The 19,724-nt window shown below is 37.1% G+C and overlaps 1 protein-coding gene across 1 annotated transcript in view; it reads left to right on the forward strand.

Annotated features, from left to right (window-relative positions):
- Positions 1–19,724, forward strand: part of LOC131154272 (sodium/hydrogen exchanger 8) — a 150,839-nt gene that overhangs the window by 30,473 nt on the left and 100,642 nt on the right. Inside the window, exons 8-9 of the mRNA XM_058106939.1 lie at positions 3,104–3,156; positions 3,234–3,299. Coding sequence (XP_057962922.1) covers positions 3,104–3,156; positions 3,234–3,299 — 119 coding nt within the window. The remainder of the gene's footprint in view (positions 1–3,103; positions 3,157–3,233; positions 3,300–19,724) is intronic.

Here is a 19,724-nt window from a genome sequence, read left to right on the forward strand (position 1 = left end):
CTGTATCCACATATACATATATTTCCAAAAACATAATCTACAACTTCCAGTATTCACAACCATCCTTTTCTCAGAAGACTTAAAACATAAAACATAAAATATAATATATACATCCCAAAATATCATCAAAATTATACCATTTTTCTCAAAAAAAGCTATAACAGCTCGAGCTCTCTAAACTCGATCTCCTGGAGGTTCTGAAAAAGATAAGTTCATATGCGGGCGAGACACATCTCAGTAAGGGAAGAAACAATATATTAAAACAGTGTGTGGCCAACATGAGGTTTGTATATAACATATTATTCATCATTTGCAAATCATTAATATAATTTCTGAAATCATTTTCTGATCCTATTCAAACACATATAAGGTATTTTACCCATGAGATTATCTAAGGATAGGGGTGATTACCCGCCCATGCAAGTAGCACCCCTTTGCTTGGATACATTAGGCAACCCAAAGATCACAACTGAAGCATACCCAGGACACTCACGTTACTCAGTAAGCCCTCAAGTGATAGATTAATCTCGTACTCACATAGTTCATACAAAAATTTACTGGCGAAGGCTCCCAAGAATAGGGAAATCTATTTGTCCATACGAGTAGTTTCCCTCTGCCCTAGCACGTTATGCAGCCTACTACTACACCTGATACAATCAGGGCACTCGCTTTTCTCAGCAAGCTCTCAGGCGAAGAGTTTGCCTTGCCCAAACGTAACATGTTCTATTAGCATAAATACTGATAATACCATAATACATTATTTTGTTTGCCATTATTTTGCATTTCTCAACTGTTCATGTTTTCATCTTTTCCATTTCATTTCATTTCACTTTATGTGACTCTTTCCCATTTTACATTGTTCACATTTCACATTTCATTTCCGTTTCATTTATTTTCATTTTCATTTCATTTCATAACATACTCAGCATCTTTCAGCTGTTTTACCCAGCATCCTTCAGTTGTTTTACCCAGTATCTTTCAGTTGTTTTACCTAGCATCTTTTAGCTATTTTACCCAGCATCTTTCAACTGATTTACCCAGCATCTTTCAGCTGTTTTACCCAGCATCTTTCAGCTGTTTTACCCAACATCTTTCAGCTGTTTTGCATGGTTGCATTAACACTCACATGCAGCATATTTCATATAACATTTTTATATTCAGTTCATTTCCTGTATATCTTGCATCTTTTACATATAACATATTTCCACACAGTATTCCTATTTACTCATGTCACACTATTTAGCAGTAAAATTCATATATATATTTTTCCTATAAAATAAGCCAACCCACATTTAACATTTATATGCTGAAAATATACTTTTCATTTCTTACATAATTATCTTGAAAATATCTTTCACTTTCATCAGTTCAGTTTCACATATACGTATCTAATAAAATAGTTCTAGGTTCAGAAAACTTAATTTAAACGATTGACGTTTTAAACCTATACAAAAACATATACACGTATATTTATAACATATTTCGTTTCCCAATTAATTTATAAAAATCTGGTTTAATATATATATATCCCCCCTTACCTGGTTTCTTGAATTACGCCAACAAGGAGCCCGAAAAGATACCTACGGCACTCACTTGAGCCCTAAATTAAAAATCCTAGTTCCATTAAATCAACCCTAAATAAAATACTATTTTAATATTTCCTAAACTCATAAATTCCAAATAAATAATTATACCTTCAAATATAACCAATTTACTTAATTCCCCAAATCTCACTCTCGTTTTGTAGTGGGGCCTAGGAAACCCAAATTAGAAATTTACTCTGGTCAAAATGACGACGATTGCGACTAGGACTCCGTGGTGGTACCTGATCGTCGATTTAACAACAAATTTAAGGAGAAATTAAGAAAATAGGGAAAAGTTTTCTTACCCCAGGAGTGGTGCCTAAGCCGCTCCTATGAAATGTTGGTGGTGGAGTTAGGAACCCAACGGGACCTTCCGTTTCCCGATCGACCGAATATCTGCCGAGAAATGAGGAAAGAGAGAGACGGAGATGCCGGGAAGTGAGAGAGACTGAGAGAGATATGAGAGGCGTGAACAGAGAGGGCGCTGGAGAGGTAAGGATTTCAATTCAATTGGATTTCAAATTGAAATCCAATTCATTTAATTCAATCATTACATTATTTTATATTATATATATATACTTATTACTTTAACCATATATATATACCTTATCCTTATATATATATATATACCCATCATATAATTTACTTAATTAATTTGATTAAATAATGTTTAATTAATTTATTAATTCAATTGAATAATATTTAATTAATTAATTAATTAATAATTAATCTAATTTTATTTTATTTTTTTATTATTATTTTTATACTATTCCTTTTATTTGTTTATTTATTATTTTATTTATTATTTTTTTTTAATTATTATAATCATTTTTAATTTTCCGGGTCTTTACATTTAAACTATGATGTGAAGGTTTTAAAAAATGATTTTTGAATGAGCTTGTTGAGGCTTGATATACCTTGTTGGCCCACAACCTAACAGCTTAAGCTTTTAGTTAGGGGGTAATCTAACAGGTCTTTTTGGGGTAAAATGCTTTTTAGAGGCTTTTTTGGTGACTTCTTTCAGAGATAATATGAGGAATAAGGAAGCTAAGTTTGTAGAGTTATGTTTTTTTGTGTGGTATAGACCGTATAGTGTCCTTTGTCAGAGATGAATTTTCGGATTTTGAGGATAGCCTATGCAGTTATTTTTTTTGTTGCTTCTCTGTGGACTTGGTGCTTGTTGAGTTTTCATGGGAGTGTGCTGGCTGTACTTTTAATACTATTGGAAACATTGCGCTATTGGACTCATGTTGCTTTCATTTCCTTTTTTCTATAATTATTTATTTATTTTCAGTTTTAGTTTCCTTTTTTCTTGTTCTGTTTCTTAAGAGGATGTTTCGTTCTGTTTCCCGCATCGCTCTTTTCTTTTCAATGTATTATTTTTTATGTCAAAAAATAAATTTTCTTTTATCAAGTATAGATAGACTTGGAACTGCAAACTGGATTCACACTAATCAAACAACTTCCTGCAGCGAATTAAGTGTGATGAATCTAATACTGCTACTTGTTTTTGATGATAGGCTCAAGAGGGGGCTGATGTTTCTGGTGTATTGACAGTGATGGTTTTGGGGATGTAAGTTAGATTGGCAGCATGGAATTTCTGTGTAACCCTCGGAAACTGTATTTCTTGATATTACAATATTTGAACAGGTTTTATGCTGCTGTTGCTAGGACAGCCTTCAAGGGTGATAGCCAGCAAAGTTTGCATCATTTTTGGTATGCTTTATATTTGTTAGATGATATGTTTATTGTATGGTAAATGATTTTTAAGGGCCTTGACAATCATTGAAGTTTCTTGCTGTATATCTATTCATTTCTTTCTCTTGTGTATGTTCATAACTGTTAGGAATAAGTCTTTAGGATTTTATGGGGTATTGTGTGTAAATTCTTGGTCCCTTTAATATATATTTGTTTGAGACAGAATACGCAAGTTTCTGTTCTGTCTCTGTTTCTCACAATCATCTATAGATCTCTCTCTCTCTCTATTGGAAACTACAACATGCTACGAGAGGTTCATCTCTCCTGTTTATTTTTCTTCTTTTGTCTTCATCTTCTTCTTCTTTTCTGTTCTATCTCTGTTTCTCACAATCATCTATAGATCTCTCTCTCTCTCTCTCTCTCTCTCTCTGTATTGGAAACTACGACATGCTATGAGAGGTTCATCTCTCCTGTTTATTTTTCTTCTTTCTTTCTTCTTCTTCTTCTTCTTCTTCTTCTTCCTTTCTGTTCTCTCTGATTCTCACAATCATCTATAGATCTCTCTCTCTCTCTCTCTCTCTATATTGGAAACTACGACATGGTATGAGAGGTTGATCTCTTCTTCTTCTTCTTCTTCTTCAAACCCTTGCATAGCGGTTCAATAAGTGAGTATTATAGTACTCTTAAGGGTATGTAGGAGGAGCTTAGTATCTGCGACCAATGAGTTCCAATGTTGAAATGATTAAGAGGTAAGAGCATAGTTCTTGGCTGCCATGTTTTTGTCTTGGTTAGTCTTGAGCTTCAACTTTACGACATTCTGTTAGAAAAGGTGTATTCCCAAGAGGGGGGGTGAATTGGAATTTAAAACTATTTCTCCTAGGTTGCTTTATCCAACAACAGTATATACACAACTTAGGGTCAGTCTATGCAATTTCCAAATACGTTGATAAATATAATATATGGAAATTCAAATCAAGCGCATCATTCACATAATAACATACATGTGCGGTAAATATAAAATGCGGAAATGTAAACAAACACACGATATGTTATCGGGGTTTGGCCAACTGTGCCTACGTCCCCGCCTTTAGCTCGCAAGGCAAAGGATTCCACTAAAGGCTCACTTAAGGGTGGAGCGACACCGTTTACAATCAGGTCAAATTAACACAGGGCTGACCTCAACCTATACCAGGTCAATTAGCGGGGCTAACCTCAACCTACACGCCTTAACAGGACGACGCACCTAGCTTTCCTAACCGGGTCTAAACCAATCCGGGACTATTCCAGGGCTAGTTTCCCTCTTCAGGCCTGTGCCTGGAAATACAACCAAAGTGTATCACAATCAAATGGTACAGTGATTGTGCTTTCGTGTAAAGCAGATATGTACCTAGATGCGCGTAATAACATACACCACAATATGATTCAATAGGTAAGCTCGATGTGGTCTAAATGGTTCAACTCTCAAAGATATTTTCTATATGTGTAATGAGTACGTGAGAGTGGCAAACAAGCAATCTTTGCATCACACGATATTCAACAAATAAGTTCACACAAAGATGTCAAGTCTCCAGTATTTCAATCAGCAAGATAACTCAAGCATATAAGTATTAAATGATGTATATGCTTGGTTTGTAAAGATGTGTAATCTTTGTATTCAGCAAAGAATATATGAGTGAATGGATATTGCTACAAAGACCACTATCAAACAAACAAATATCTCTTCAAATGTATTTATTCAATATAAAGCACACTAGATATTTGAAGATGATTTTGAAAAGATTTGGCAAACAAAATACTATACGATCTTCTCAGGATATTGCAATGAAGGTGCAAGTTAGGAAGATCTAACAAAGTCTTCTTAGGATAGATTTATCAACAAAGTCCCCTAAGAATCCTTAGGTTTTGCTCTCAAATAAAATTATGTCAAGCAAATAAAACAAGGAGAGCAAACCTTACCAAACATACACTCAATCCACTTACAAATGATGTAGATGATAATAGAAGGTAAGCTTGAGTGAATGAGGCCCAAAAATGAGTAGTATAGGGTTTTTATTTTTCAGAGAATTCTTCCCTAATGAAAGAGGCTAATCACTCTTAATTTTCTCAAATGAACTCATATATATAGACATGGGAGGACCTATTGGGTATTATTAAGAAAATTTAATGATGTTTAAAGCATTTTAACCCTGTTTAAAAATATTAACTGCGGTAAAAAAATCAGGGCAACCCGAGAGGTCCGGTTGACCAGGACTCAAGTGGTACGGTCGACCAGGGGTATTTTAAATTGAGTGGTCGGTCGACCGGGGCAAGGCGATTTTCCAAATTTTTGAGGTTCGGTCGACCAGGTCATTTTGAACTGGATGGTTCGGTCGACCAGACCGCTGGGAATTCTCCCGAGGACCCTCTGGTCGACCAGGTAGTTGGAGTACAAAAGTGGTCGGTTGACCGGGAGGTCAAAATGTTGACTCCCAGGTGGTTCGGTCGACTGGGGTCAAATGAACTGTAAGGGCACGGTCGACCAGGGCCTTGGTCAATAGTTGACCTGGACCGGTTTCGGTCGACCAGGGCCTTTTGAACTACAAGTTTCGGTCGACCAGTTGGTCAAACTTTTGACCCCAGGGAGTTTCGGTCGACTAGGGCCTTTTGAACTACCTTTGCTGGTCGACCGGGTGGTCAAACTTTGACCCAGGGTGTCTCGGTCGACCAGGCCAAAATGAACTGGTTTGGCTGGTCGACCGAAAGTGCGTCGTGTGTGCATTTCGGTCCCGTATTGAAGCAAACAAGCCCTATTCAAGTGCCTAACAATCATATGTGTACATGTGTGTGTCCTAGGAGCACTTGGGGTCCAATTTGAAGACACCGAAAAAGTCTGGTGTCGGTCGACCGAAGGGAAAACCCTAAGGTCTTTCTATGGTCATTTTCTCATTCATGGTTTGTTTGAGCTTACGTAGTAAATCATACATGCGATGTGTGTGAGCTTATTACAAACCAAATACCTACTTACTATTACAGACCAATATAAATATATTACTATGCCGAATTATAAATTGGTCTTCAAGCTTTTCTTGCTTTGTGCACATCTTGATCTTATTGCCCTTAGTTCCTGCACAAAACCTCAAACACTCATTAGATACAATGAGTATTTGTCATAATCAAAACCGGGTGTGACCAATAAGGTCAATACATTCATATCCTTTCTAGTGAATTCATACCATCTATGAATGCATCGTATTCTAGAAATTAACTTATCAACAAACCTCTCAATCCTCTCCTCAACCTTCCTGCCGTGATACGTCAGCCATGGTTGACATGCGCAGCTTCTAATTGTTGTAAAAGAAGTATTGGAGTACAAGGCCGGTTTGGAGGGTGGTTATAGCTGAGGTAGTGTATTTAGATGAGGAGTTTGTCATGACAATTTTCGTACTTGCATAGAACGTGGCAAGGATTACCGATTACTGTACTCTTCATTGTTGTTGGGATCACCATGAGAAGTTGACTTGAGCCAATTAGTCCGTTGCCAAGGGTGATTCTATCATTAACACTTTGAGTGCACATAACCATTGGGGGAGTTGAATACCATTATCTACCATGTCACAAGAGGAGTGTAATTATCTAGCCTGCATGGTTCAACAACTCTGGACTCAATTGTTTTCACCTAGTGCTACTATGGCCAAGGTTTCTTGTCTTTTTATTCTTTTCTCTGTGAGTTGTTCATTTTTTGTACTTCCTCCCACATGACCAAGGTTGTTCAAATCACGATCCTATATAGGATTGTTGGGGGTTTTGTAGGATTGGATCATGGATCATAAGATTCTCCTTGTAGTGTAAAATAAAAAATTATGCATTTGGCATTTTTTTTTTTGACGTGAGAAAGGAATTTATTAAAAAATAGAGGAGAGAATTACAACCTAGAAGAGGACAAGAGATCCTCAAAGTAGGAAGAAACAATAAAAACTGAAAATAAAAATAAAAATAAAAAATAAAAAAATAAAGACAAAAAAACTGCCAAACCCTAATTTTAAAAACCCTCCTTAATCCCTTCCCTTTGTAATTGATGGAACTTTGCAATCTTGCTAATTCTCGCTTCCTTCTAATCTTTTTTCTATTAGCACCATCCAATTGAACTTCATTCCTTTCCAGGGTGTCATAGGCCGAACACTTCACACCTTGTGAAGGGCCATGCGACACTAGCTAAAGCACTTTTGCTCAACTAGTTAACCAAAGTACACCACGGTCTACCACAAGAAGACATTCATAGCGTTTGAATGAAAAGTAAGCGAAAGCAGTAAACAATTCATTAAGAAAATAATAAGCATGCAGTAAACATTGAAGCAACGTAATTCATTAAAATAAACTCTACAAGCAACATGTGTTTCGCGAAGGAAGCAATTAGGCTAAACATGTTTACAAAATGTTAGCGAGTTTTACAAGATTGATGAACACTCACTCATCCCTAAACATGTTTACAAAAAATGTAATTCTTTTGCTTGCCTCTCCAATTCTTTGAGTAACCGCATTGTACCCATTCTTTTGGTTTTCTAGTGCCCTCTCTGCAATGGAAGCTTGCTAGGCATTAAGCGATAACTAGTGAGGGTAATCAACAACTTTGTGAGGGCCTCAACATAAGAAGCATGCCATCTTACCCTTACCATTGGATGTTTTAAATAATTGAGATGATGAAGCTTATTTAGAAGTTGATGCCTTGGCATTGGCACCCCCACTTTTTGGGTTTGCCCTTCTTAAAAGACTTTTTGCTGTTTTTGTCCATGTCACTCTCTTTGGATATAGTGGAACTCTTTCTGGCACAGTCAGTCAAGTGTTCTATGGCAGCTTGTGCAGCAGGCAAGTCTTGAACTCTTTTCCAATGAAGTTTAGCCCATGCCCACGGTTTCAACCCCTCAAGAAATTAGAACTTGTCTTTCTTTGACATGTCTTGGATACCTAACATCAAAGCAGATAATTGTTTCACACACTCCTTGATGTACCGGTGTGTTTGAGGTCTTGTAGTTTATGTGGAGCATTGTACTCAACATTCTCATAAATGAATTGGGCCTTGAGCTCTCTCTTCAAGTTTGCCCAACAATCAATTACACAAAATTCATTCTCTATCTTACTATTCTTAATATGCCATCACTGCTTAGCATCACCACTCAAATACATTGTGGCCACAAATACTTTCACATCCTCTGAGTTGGTCCTCGCCGTGTGAAAGTGTTATTCCATTTCTAGTAAGTTCTCCAACTCCTTAGCATCATGGGCACCCTCATAAGCTTTGGGTTCTGGCACCTTTGTCCCTCCATACTCTATCCCCATATAGTTGGAATTTCCAAAGCGTAAACCATTAGGTTCATCTTGGAATTGAATCCCCCAATTGGATTTGTAAAGCTTCTACAGTAGCGTGGAAGTCCTTTGACTTCTCCACTATAGAATTTTGTTGACGTGTTTGTGATCCCTCCAATGCATCAACATAGTCAGCAAGTTTAGCCATCTCCATGACCACATTGTTCGCTGTCTTAGCCTGCACCTCTAATGCCTCAATTCTCTCAGTATTGGTTGGCACAATCTTTTACTAATGTTTCACACAATCCCATTATAGAAGGCAATTGAATTCTCATAGAAATTTACCAAGCTCTGGTACCAACTGTCACGAGCTGAACACTTCACACCTTGTGAAGGGCTGTGCAGTTCTAGCTAAAGCACTTATGCTTAAATAGTCAGCCAAAGTATACCACGGTTTACCACAAGAAGACATTCATAGCATTTTAATGAAAAGTAAGTTGAAGCAGTTAACAATTCATGTAAGCAAATTACAAGCACTAAGTAAACATTGAAGCAATGTAATTCATTAACAACACTTATGTAGGCAACACGTGTTTAGCAAGGGAGGCAAGTAGGCTAAGCACGTTTACAAAATGCTAGTGAGTTTTACAAGATTGATGAACACTAACCCTCGCTCAAAGAGCTTTATATGCTATTTTAGCTTTGGACTAGGAAACATCGAAATGACTAAGGGTCATACTCCCATTCTACACTAAGGCATTGACACACTCAATGAACAAAACCTAAACCACTATTTACATGATAGTAACCCATCCCATGCACACAAGACAAGTAGTCACAGGCAAGCATCATGCCCTGAACAAGCTTGGCTCGTGACACAGGGCCAGCCAGGTCCATATCATTTAGAATTTTTTGAGCAGTAAAAATAAAATTTATTTGGCATTTTACAATAACTCTAAATAAAATAAGCCAAAAAATTCAATAGTGAGTTTAAGAAATTAAAACAAATTTTAGGAATGTGTAGCTAGCCAGCAACTTGCACGTTTTTGCTTCAGCAATTTTGACCCTAAAAAATTTAAATAGTATGAATTGAAAATTGATCTGCTAAAGGCTGACTATGGCTCTCTGGTTTATTCAATAATTGTGATTGATGAGAAAGCAAAGTTAATGAAGAGAAAGGAAGAAAAAATTGCTTATCTTAATTCAATGTATTGATGTAAACTCCTCAGCTTTAGTGGTTTTGTCATCAGACCATGAGAAGAAGATGAAAGTGCAGAAGGAAATAGTAGAGAAAGAGGAAGCAAAGGAGAAAAAGAAAAGCTTTTTGTTGAAGGACAAAGAACTTTTTGTTAGTAAAAAAGAAAGAAGAAAAAGAAAGCAATATGCTCTCTGCTTTGGGAAAGAAGATAGGCCTCTGGGCTGCTGATAATAAGATAAAATAAGAGGAAGAAAGTAAAAGGCTACAAAGATAATGGCGATAACTGCTACAAGCCTTCCACTTTAAGCTCTCATCCTGACTGTGCAACTCCCTATTTGTCCAAGTTGTCCGCTGCTCCCAAAGCTCTCAGCTGGCCTCTACTGTTGCTGGAAGAAAGAACAGTCCCAGCCTGATACACTACTCGAGATGAGCCTATCAAGAACTCTAAGCTCTCAGAGAGCTTTTGATTTGGAAGGAAGAGAGCTTTTAAGAGATGCTCAGCTGCCCTCTTGACTTGTCACGAACAGATCCCAGCCCCAGGACATGCTTGTCATTTTCCCTAATTTTGATGCATTTGAGCCAACTAGACCAAGTTTTGTGTATATTGAAAAAGTAAAATGTTTAAGACAATAGCCTTTTTCTTTGAAAATCCTAAACAGGAAATATCCATATTCCATTTCACTAGTAGGATCAGTAGAATCCCTAGTTGGATCATAATCCTAAGATCCTAACAATCCAGATAGGATCCTACTTGATTAAGATTCATCTTAAGATCAGGACCAGTTAGGCAAGTCTGGATTGTAGGATCACATGACCCAGATCGAGATTTTGATAACCATGCATGTGACAGGTAGTCCTAATTTATTTCTGTCCTTGAAACCCACTACTGTACATTCTGGTTACTTGTCCTATGGTTTGGCTATCCAGTTTCTTGTTGTGGCAATATTCTTTCATTTCCTTCAATCCATCCTTGATTTGTGTTGTGTGTGCCTATTTTTCGCTTGAATGTGTGATCTGTTTGTCAACTGATTAAATCTCATCTATGCACTAAAATGTTCTTTCCTTCTTAAATTGGCAGAAAAATTTACACTGTTTGAAGCTTTCAAATAGCAGATTCGACATGTGGAAAAGGGTGCAGATAGAAAGTTCAAAGCTTCATCTTGCAAATCCTAGGGGGTTCAACTGTTCATTTCTTGTTCTCGAAGCTGAATCTCGCAACCCCTAACAAGTTTGACTGTTCAAGGCTTCATCTTCGAAGCTTCAACTCACTCTTCTTCTTCGAAATGAAGGTCATCTTCTTCGAAGACTCATGCTGTTCTCCAAAGGCTTATTCAAAGTCCTAGCAGGGTTCAAACTCCAAAGCTTCTTCTCTTCTCTTTGACAGATTCAGATTGCAGATACTGTTAAAAACCTAAGGATGGTTCTCTCACTCTTTCTCATGTAACAACTCCCTCACCCATGCACGGACACCATCATGGCTGTGTTAGCAGGGGGCGATGCTAAAGCATTCGGTGCAGATCAAAGGAAAGTTCTTCGATCTGATGGATAAGGAGGGGGAGACCCCTTTATGATGCGTGCTTGAGAATAGTGTTTCTCGAAATAGGTGGGTTAAATTCACGATGGAAGAAATTTTTCCTGGTTCACCAATAGTTTTATCAACTTTTGTTCTGTTGGAAAGGGGCTCCAGAAGCATTCACAAGGGAAACCTCCATTGCTGCACAACCTAACCCATCCGGGGAGGGTGTCCTTAAACAACTCTCAAACCAACCAGTAAATAAGATTTGAGGACCGATTAGGGGGGGATAAGGAAAAAAAAAAAAAACAAAAACAGAGTATCAAAGTCAATTTAGATAAATCAGATTTGAAGGAGATCAATGCTCTGATACCATGTTAGTTAGATATGGAGGAGAGAAGAAGAGAAGGAGAGAAGAGAAGAGGAGAAGAAGAGAAAAAGAGAGGAAAGAACTGAGCAGCAGTTTCCCTGGAGTCTACATACAGCTCCAGGTCTGTCCTCTTATATATTTATAATAATAAAATTCTTAAGGACAAAATACCCCCACTCACACAACCTAATTGCTGAAATAACCCATTCTCTTCTAACATATATAAAGAGGGCTGACCTGGAGAGATTTTTTGTTGATAGCGAAAGAAAGTTTCATTTATAGGAGGAGAATTTACAAGAAGGAGAATGAGACATCTCCTGAAAAAGATTTGGAACAAACCAGAAAAAACAACTAATAACTGCAAAAAGAGAAAAGATCAACAAGCCAACAAGTACATTCCTCCAATCTCTTTGAATCTCCAGGAAACTATTCCCTCCGAAAATCCAAAAAACCAGTGCTCCACTATGATGCCAAAGCTGAATTTTATCCTAGAGACCAGCACTGAGTTTAATTTCTTCCCATAGAATATCTGTGCATTATGCTCCATCCATATCCCTCATAAAATTGCAAATGTGCCACACCTCCATAAGGCTGTCCTGTCCTTCTATTAAAACCTGTGAAAGAAATGGCTAATGAGTCTTCCACCGATGCAGGACATACCCAACTTGCTCCCACATTACCAAAAATCTTTTTCCAAATCCTCCAAGCAAAATCACAGTGCGAAAGGAGATGAGAAGTTGCCTCAGAGTTATTGAAACAGAGCACACATACATCGGTAGAGAAAGCCTTCGAAGGTCTTCTGGTTTGCAGCAAGTATTAGTGTCTGTTTTATTAGGCACAACCAAGTGATATCCTTGATTGTTGGGGGAGCCTTGGCCTTCCAATTAATTGAAATAGAGTGAAAATGAAGAATTAGTACTGGTAGAAAAATCAAAAAAAGGATTTGCAAGAATACACTCCTAACTGATCCAAGAACCAAGAATGAACATCCCTCCCGGGCAAAAGGTTACTTCCATTCAATAAGATAACAAATAAGACAACTTCACCATCTCCCTATTGTTAAGAGGTCTTCTAAAATGGAGATTCCATGAAACCAAATGACTACCCAGATCCCCAACAAATAAAGATGTGGCTTTATCCTGTTCAGCACTCAAACAAAAGAGTTGAGGGAAAGAAGTGGAAAGGGCTACATTCCCCAGCAAATGGTCTTTCCAGAAACGTATATATGAACCCCTCACCACCTCAAGTTTAGGGTGAGGGGTTAAGGAAGGATAAGTTTGAGAAATGGATGTCCACGGACTCCCCAAAGAACATATTAAATTGATATTGATATCCCACCCATTTGCATCCAACCTGAACAAACTTTCTATAACTCTATGCCAAAGGCAAGATTCTTTTAGAGGGAAGTGCCATAACCATTTAGCTAAAAGACTGGTGTTTTTAGACATCAACTTACCTAGACCCAGCCCTCACTCCTTAGCCCTACAAACCTATTCCCATTTACTAAGAGGTCCCTGTGAGCCCCTATGCCCAGCCACAGAAAGTTTCTCATCATTCTCTCAAGATTGCGAGCAATCCCCATAAGAATCTTAAAAACAGCAGAAAATATAGCAGAATGCTAGAAAGACAAGCCTGAATGGTGTTTTAGGCGAATGTTGGGTGAGTTCAGGGGCAGTGGAGGACTTTTTGGCAGTTTCTTTTGTTGGTTTTAACAGGAAAGAGGAAAGGGCAGTGCTTTTGGGAATATGCTTTCTTTGCAGTATTTTGGGGGTTGTGGATGGAGTGTAATCTGCATAGTTCTAGGGACTAGGGAGGAAGTCATCACATTTGCTGGTTTGGGAAAAGATACATTATTTGGCTTCTCTTTGGTGTGTGGGGCAAGGGAATTTGAAGGGGGTGAGCTTTTTCTGATATTCAGCACAATTGGCTTTATGTGTTGGATTATTATTATGCACTGGTTTTATTTTCTTTTTTTAGTTTTTTGGGTTTTTTCTTTGCCTTTTTATCCGAATTTTTCTATACTCTGTTAGGGAGATGTCTTATTCTTCTGGCTGTATATTCTTAATCTATTCATAAAATTCTTATTTTACTATAAAAAAAGGCCTGAATTAGGATAATTCTTTCCCCAAAAGAGAAGAGAGCCCCCTTCCACTCATCTAACCTCTTCTTCACCCTCTCCATAGCTGGGTTCCAAAACTTCTCAGCTCTACAGTTACCCCACAAAGGAATATGTAAGTAAGTCGATATCCAATCCAGAATGCAGCACCCCACTTTTGTAGCCCACTCCCTAACATACTCCACTGGCACATTCAAAGTTGCTAAACCGCTCTTCCCTATATTAATTCTAAGGCCAGGCCCCTCTTGAAGATTTGGAGAGCACCCAAATTCTCTTCAAAGAAGGCTACGATCATCAAGGAAATGTTATCATTGAAAAACTGAAGGTGGGATACTACCACTCCCTATCTTCCTACTTCTAAACCTCTAACCAGCCCCTCTCCACAGCCCTATCAACCATCTTGCTAAACACATCAGATAGAAGGACGAATAAAAAAAGGAATAAATGGTCTCCTTCTCTAATGACTCTCAAAACACTAAACTAGGATTTGGGTTCACCATTCACAATCACAGAGAATCACACATTAGATACACAACTCCTTACACGACGGGGCCAACACTCATCAAAACCCTTTCTAGCAAAGACTTTATCCAAGAAGCTCAAACTTATTCTATCATAGGCTTTCTCAAAATCTAATTTAAAAACAAACCCCCCCTTCTTATTCCTACGACTATGCTCTACCACCTCATTGGCCACTAGAATGGCATCTCCTATTTGCCTTCCCCCCACAAAATGCACTTTGGGCGCTATTAAATAGTGTTAGCAAGCACCACACTCAACCTTTTAGCTAAGGTTTTAGTGATAATCTTATGCACATTAGAGACAAGACTAATAGGTCTAAAATCCTCAACCTTAATAGATCTAGATTTTTTAGGCACTATGGCTATAAAAGAGGAGTTGATGCTTTTGGTCAAAGTCCCATTACCAAAGAATTCATTAAAAACTTTTAACATGCCCTTAACAACCTCCCAACAATCTTGAAAAAAAGCAATGTTGAAACCATCTAGACCTAGGGCCTTATTCCTTTCTTTCACGGAAACCACCTCCCTCACTTCTTATTAAACGGTCTCTCTAACCATCACTTTTGATCAACAATTATGGGATTCCAATCTAGCCCCTCTACCATTAGTCTACAATAGTTTTCCTTTGAATACAAATTCTAAAACTAGGTACTAATAATGGAAGCGATATGATCTTGGTCATTAATGATTCTCCCACCCCCCTGCGCTTAACTGCCTAATCAAATTCTTACCTCTTTTACCACTGGCTAGCTTATGGAAGAAAAAAGAGTTACAATCACCATTTTTTACCCATTTAAATTTGGTCTTTTGCCTCCAACTCCTCAATTCCTAGAAGATCACTTTGTCCAGCTCATTCTTTTAGGAGACTCTTCTTTTCTCCTTGCTCTTGAAGAGACTAATCTCCTCCTTCCTATCGAAAGAAGCCAACTCATTCGTAAGGCTAGATTTTCTAATTCTAACGTCCCCATTCTCCTCCTTATTCCAAAATTTCAGTTTCTCCTTCAAGCATTTCGATTTTCTAATGAATCCAAAACCTTCCTAGCCCCTTTCCATTTCCTCTCTCCAAGACTCACTAACTAAAGGGTTGAAAGTCACATGTTCAAACCAAATTCTCGAACCTTAAAGGAGTAAGACCTTATGCCACGTCACTAGATGCCAACAAAATAGGAAAATGATCAGATGTGGTCCTAGAGAGAGTAATTTGCTTAGGGTTCGAAAATCCATCCTCCCACTCCCTGCAAAATAAGAATCTGTTCAATGTACTAGCCACTGCTCTAGGCGCCCCCCCTCCCCATTGGACGAAGTTAAATAGGTGTACTCCAGGGGGAAGTCTCTCTAACCACAATCCCTAATCAAAGAGTCAAAGTTTTACATAGTAGTAGAAGCTCTACCCGACCCTTTCTTCTCTCTAGGAAATCTTGCCACATTAAGTCACCTCCCACTATCCGCCTTGGGGAGTGGAAACCATAAATAGAGTAGAGTGTTTCCCAAAAAGAGCTTCTAAGAGTTGGTTACGAAGGCCCATATACTAAGGAAACCCACTATTACGCCCTCCCTCGCACTTCAAAAATCATAGAGAGGGAAAAAAAACTTGCCAATTTGTCCACTTTGGATAGAGACCGAGTGTCCCACATGACAAGGATACCACCAGAGGCGTCATGTGAGGGTTAAAGTTCCCAATCCCTACTACAACCACCTTGAATACTTCTAACAACCCTCTTATCTACCATTTCCAGTTTTGTTTGCTGAATAAGAACCATATCTGGGCAGTACTTTACCAAAACTTCCTTATCAAATTCCTTTTCCTAGTCCCCCACTAACCCTCTAACATTCCAACTTACTATCTTCCTAATTTGACACATTTCCCCCCTTCCTTACCCCTTCACCGCCCTCGTAATTTATTTGACAAGACCAAGTTTTTAAGCTCTTTCTAAACTTTCTTTTTCCTCCTCTTGTACATCCTACGACTCAATCACACCCTCACCAAATTTCTAGTAGGGTTTAATAATTCTAGGCCTAGGTCCCTACGAAGCTTTTGTGGGTTTGTGCTGTCTCTCTCGCCATCCCCAAAGCTTAATCCACAACCTTCTCATTTGCTAGAGTCTTCCCTTTGGCATAAAGTTTATGAAGAAAGAATGTGTTGAGTAGGAAGAGGAAGGATACCTTTACTAGTACTGGATGGACTAGGATCCTTTGTGAGAAAATCACCTTTCCAAGACTCATCACGCCAATACTACAAGAAGGAATAACTGGATTAATCATAGGAGAAATATTGAGACCAAGGCCAGGGTTGGAGTAAAAATGCGCCTCATTATTTAAAGTTATCACATAGGCAAAATTTTGATTAATAAACTTTATACTTGCTTGAGCATTCTCAGGATTTGGTTGAAGACAATCTCTCAATTTCTGTAAGATCATTTATGAACTTACACTTTCAAAATGCTCCTCCCCTTCAAGCTCTACGCCTGTTACCTTCAAAGAGCTGTATTAAATCCTCCTCATCCGTGGAGCCAAGATTGGCTCTTATTTGATCAACTAACAATTCACTCTTATTTGATCAACTAACAATTCATTTTCAGATTCAGCTATGCTGCCCATGTCTTCTTCCAAATCATAAAACAGATCATACTATTCATCCCACTCTTGTCTTGTCATCATCTCCTTCCTTGGAATTGAGAACAAAGGAGAGAACTAGTTGCTATTTTCAATTAGATCCCTGCTGTTAATGGGGGATTTATACTTCATTGCATTTACCATCTAGACCTTCACCATCCATTGTATCTTCTGAGCTCCACCCAACTAAAATATTTGAACTTGCCAATTCTGTTTTGTCTCTTTCCACCTCATCTACAGGCGTATATTGCTGTGTTTGTCAGGCTGAACTCTTTTCAGCAGCCCCGATTGGGCTAGTGCTTTGTCTTTTTATAACCTATACTGACTTTGGTTTTTTTAGCCCATTTGTAATGGACCTTCGAGTGACCGATCCAGCCTTGTCTCGTCCTTTTGGGCCCCTGAAAGATCTCCAAACAATTTAAAATACTTACCTGCTTCCCTGTCACCTTCACGCATGGGATTGTGATTACTATAAGGAAATATTTTTCCTCAATCCTTGTGAGTATGGTTTCCTTTCCTGATTCCATCCTTGTTGGCGAAGGAGATATTCAGTGAAAGACTTTGAAACGCTTTTCTTCTCTAACCTAACATTCATTGAGCCACAATAGGAGCATCTCCACCTGCCAAGGTTGGTTTTGGAGGGTTCATTCCTTGATGACAAAAGTTCCAACTAAGTAGCGAGAAAGGCCCTCGTATGTTTTACTGAACTCCTTCAAGAATTCACACTTCTTGGAATTTGCCTTTGTTCTCCTTCCTCGAACAAAAAAATCTGCCTTGGACATTTCCTTAAATCTTGAGACTAACTCTGTTACATGTTTCCTAAAATCTTGAGACTAACTCTATTACATATTTTGTTGAAAGTAAGTCCTCTTCGACGTCCATTGGTCCTATCTGGCTAGGTTTAGGAAGATGATGAGTTACTAATGGTTGATGGAGGGTTTCCGATGGTGAGCGATGGATGAGATGGTGCGGGATAGCTAGATAGGTGATAATGGTAGGAAGGTGATTGATAGCAAGGTCTTAAATTTCGATTTCAACTCAAATTTTGAAGCTCCAAAAGTACAAAAATTTTCACGAAAATTTTGATTTCGATGTCAATTTCAATTTCGATTTGAAAAAATAATGGAAATCAGTAGTAAATCATAGAATTCTTATATGAAATTTTAGAAATGGTTAATAGATGTAATAACATAAGTTTTAGGACTAATATGTTACAAATTAAATACATCTATGCTGTGTATGAAGTGTAAAAGTTTTAATATAATTTGTGTATAAGATAATGTGCATTAAAATTATTCTATTAATTCAAATGAAATTTATAAATCATTTAAATATTATTTTTTATACAAATAATGATAATTTAGACATGAATGCTTAGATAAAAAATGTTGTTGCAAGTTTATTTTTTCATATAATTTCAAAATCCCTTGTAATAATCTTTTTGTTTCAATTAAAAAAAATAACATAAATTAAGATAGAAATTTCACTTTGCTTCCAAATCTCTTATTTGAATTCCGAGGAAATTTTGTTCTATAGTTAAAATTTTGAAAAGTTTTGCAAAAAATTCAAGATTTCGATAAATTTCGAATGATTTGTTGAAATTTCAACAGAAATTATATAAAACAGAAATCAACTGCCATTTTGATTTCGAGGGTGATGAAAATCAGAAATTTCAACAATTTCGTAGAAATTTAAGGCCGTGATTGGGAGGTTATTGGCATGGTCTTAAAGTCCCATGAAATTGTTGACATTTTTGTCGAAATTTCAAATAATCATCTAAAATTTATTGAAATCTTGAAAATTTAGTGTAACTTGCTGGAATTTCAGTTGTAGAATGGAATTTCCTTGGAATTCAAGTGAGAGATTTAATGGCAAAGTGAAATTGCTCTCATAATTTATTTTATTTTTTTAATTGAAACAAAATATTATTACAAGGGCTTTTAAAATTGTAAAGAAAATTAAACTAGATATCGACAACAAAATTTAATTTAACTCTTCATGTCTATATTATTTTTAATTGTATATTAAAAGTATTTAATTGATTTATAAATTTCATTTATATTAATTGAATATGTTTAATACGCATTATATTACAATTTACAACTATTGCGCTTCATACAACATGGATATTTTTTTTGCTTTATAATATATTGGCCCTAGAACTTATAGTAGTATGTCTACTAACCATTTGTAAAATTTTATAAACGAATTCCAAGCTTTACTTCTAATTTCTATTGTTTTTTCAAATCTAAGTCGAAATTGACATCGAAATCGAAATTTCCATTGAAATATCTGTACTTCTAGAGCTTCGAAATTTTAGTTGAAATCAAAATTTAAGACCTTGAGCATGGGGGGGGGGGGGTTCCTAAAGGGAGAGATTTAGATGGAGGGGAAGTCGCCATGCTCATGCACACCCTGCATTTTAGGTTACATGATGATACCCACAACCTTTGGCATCTTCCGGGCTGACCTGGAGTTTTCTCTCTTTCACCTCATTGTTTTCGGCCCTCATTCTCTCCTTCTCTGTCTCTACCATAACTGCTGTATTTTCGTCATTAAATATTCAACCTATTTCTGATTTGTAATGATTTGTCTGTTCAATTTTTTATAAAATTTCATATATTCTTAGTGGTATCACTCTTGGTAGCAATGTTTATTTTTAATAAACCAGAATATTTATTAGGACAAATTTCAACTTTGAAAGTTTTCAATTGCAAATTTCAATTTCAAGAAAATTATGTTCCATAGTCAAATTTTGGACGAAGTTCTTTGAAATTTTAAGATTTCGATAAATTTTGGATGATTGGTGGAAATTTTGCAAGACAAAAATAA

Source organism: Malania oleifera, chromosome 4, assembly GCF_029873635.1.
Source record: "Malania oleifera isolate guangnan ecotype guangnan chromosome 4, ASM2987363v1, whole genome shotgun sequence".
Taxonomy (NCBI): domain Eukaryota; kingdom Viridiplantae; phylum Streptophyta; class Magnoliopsida; order Santalales; family Ximeniaceae; genus Malania; species Malania oleifera.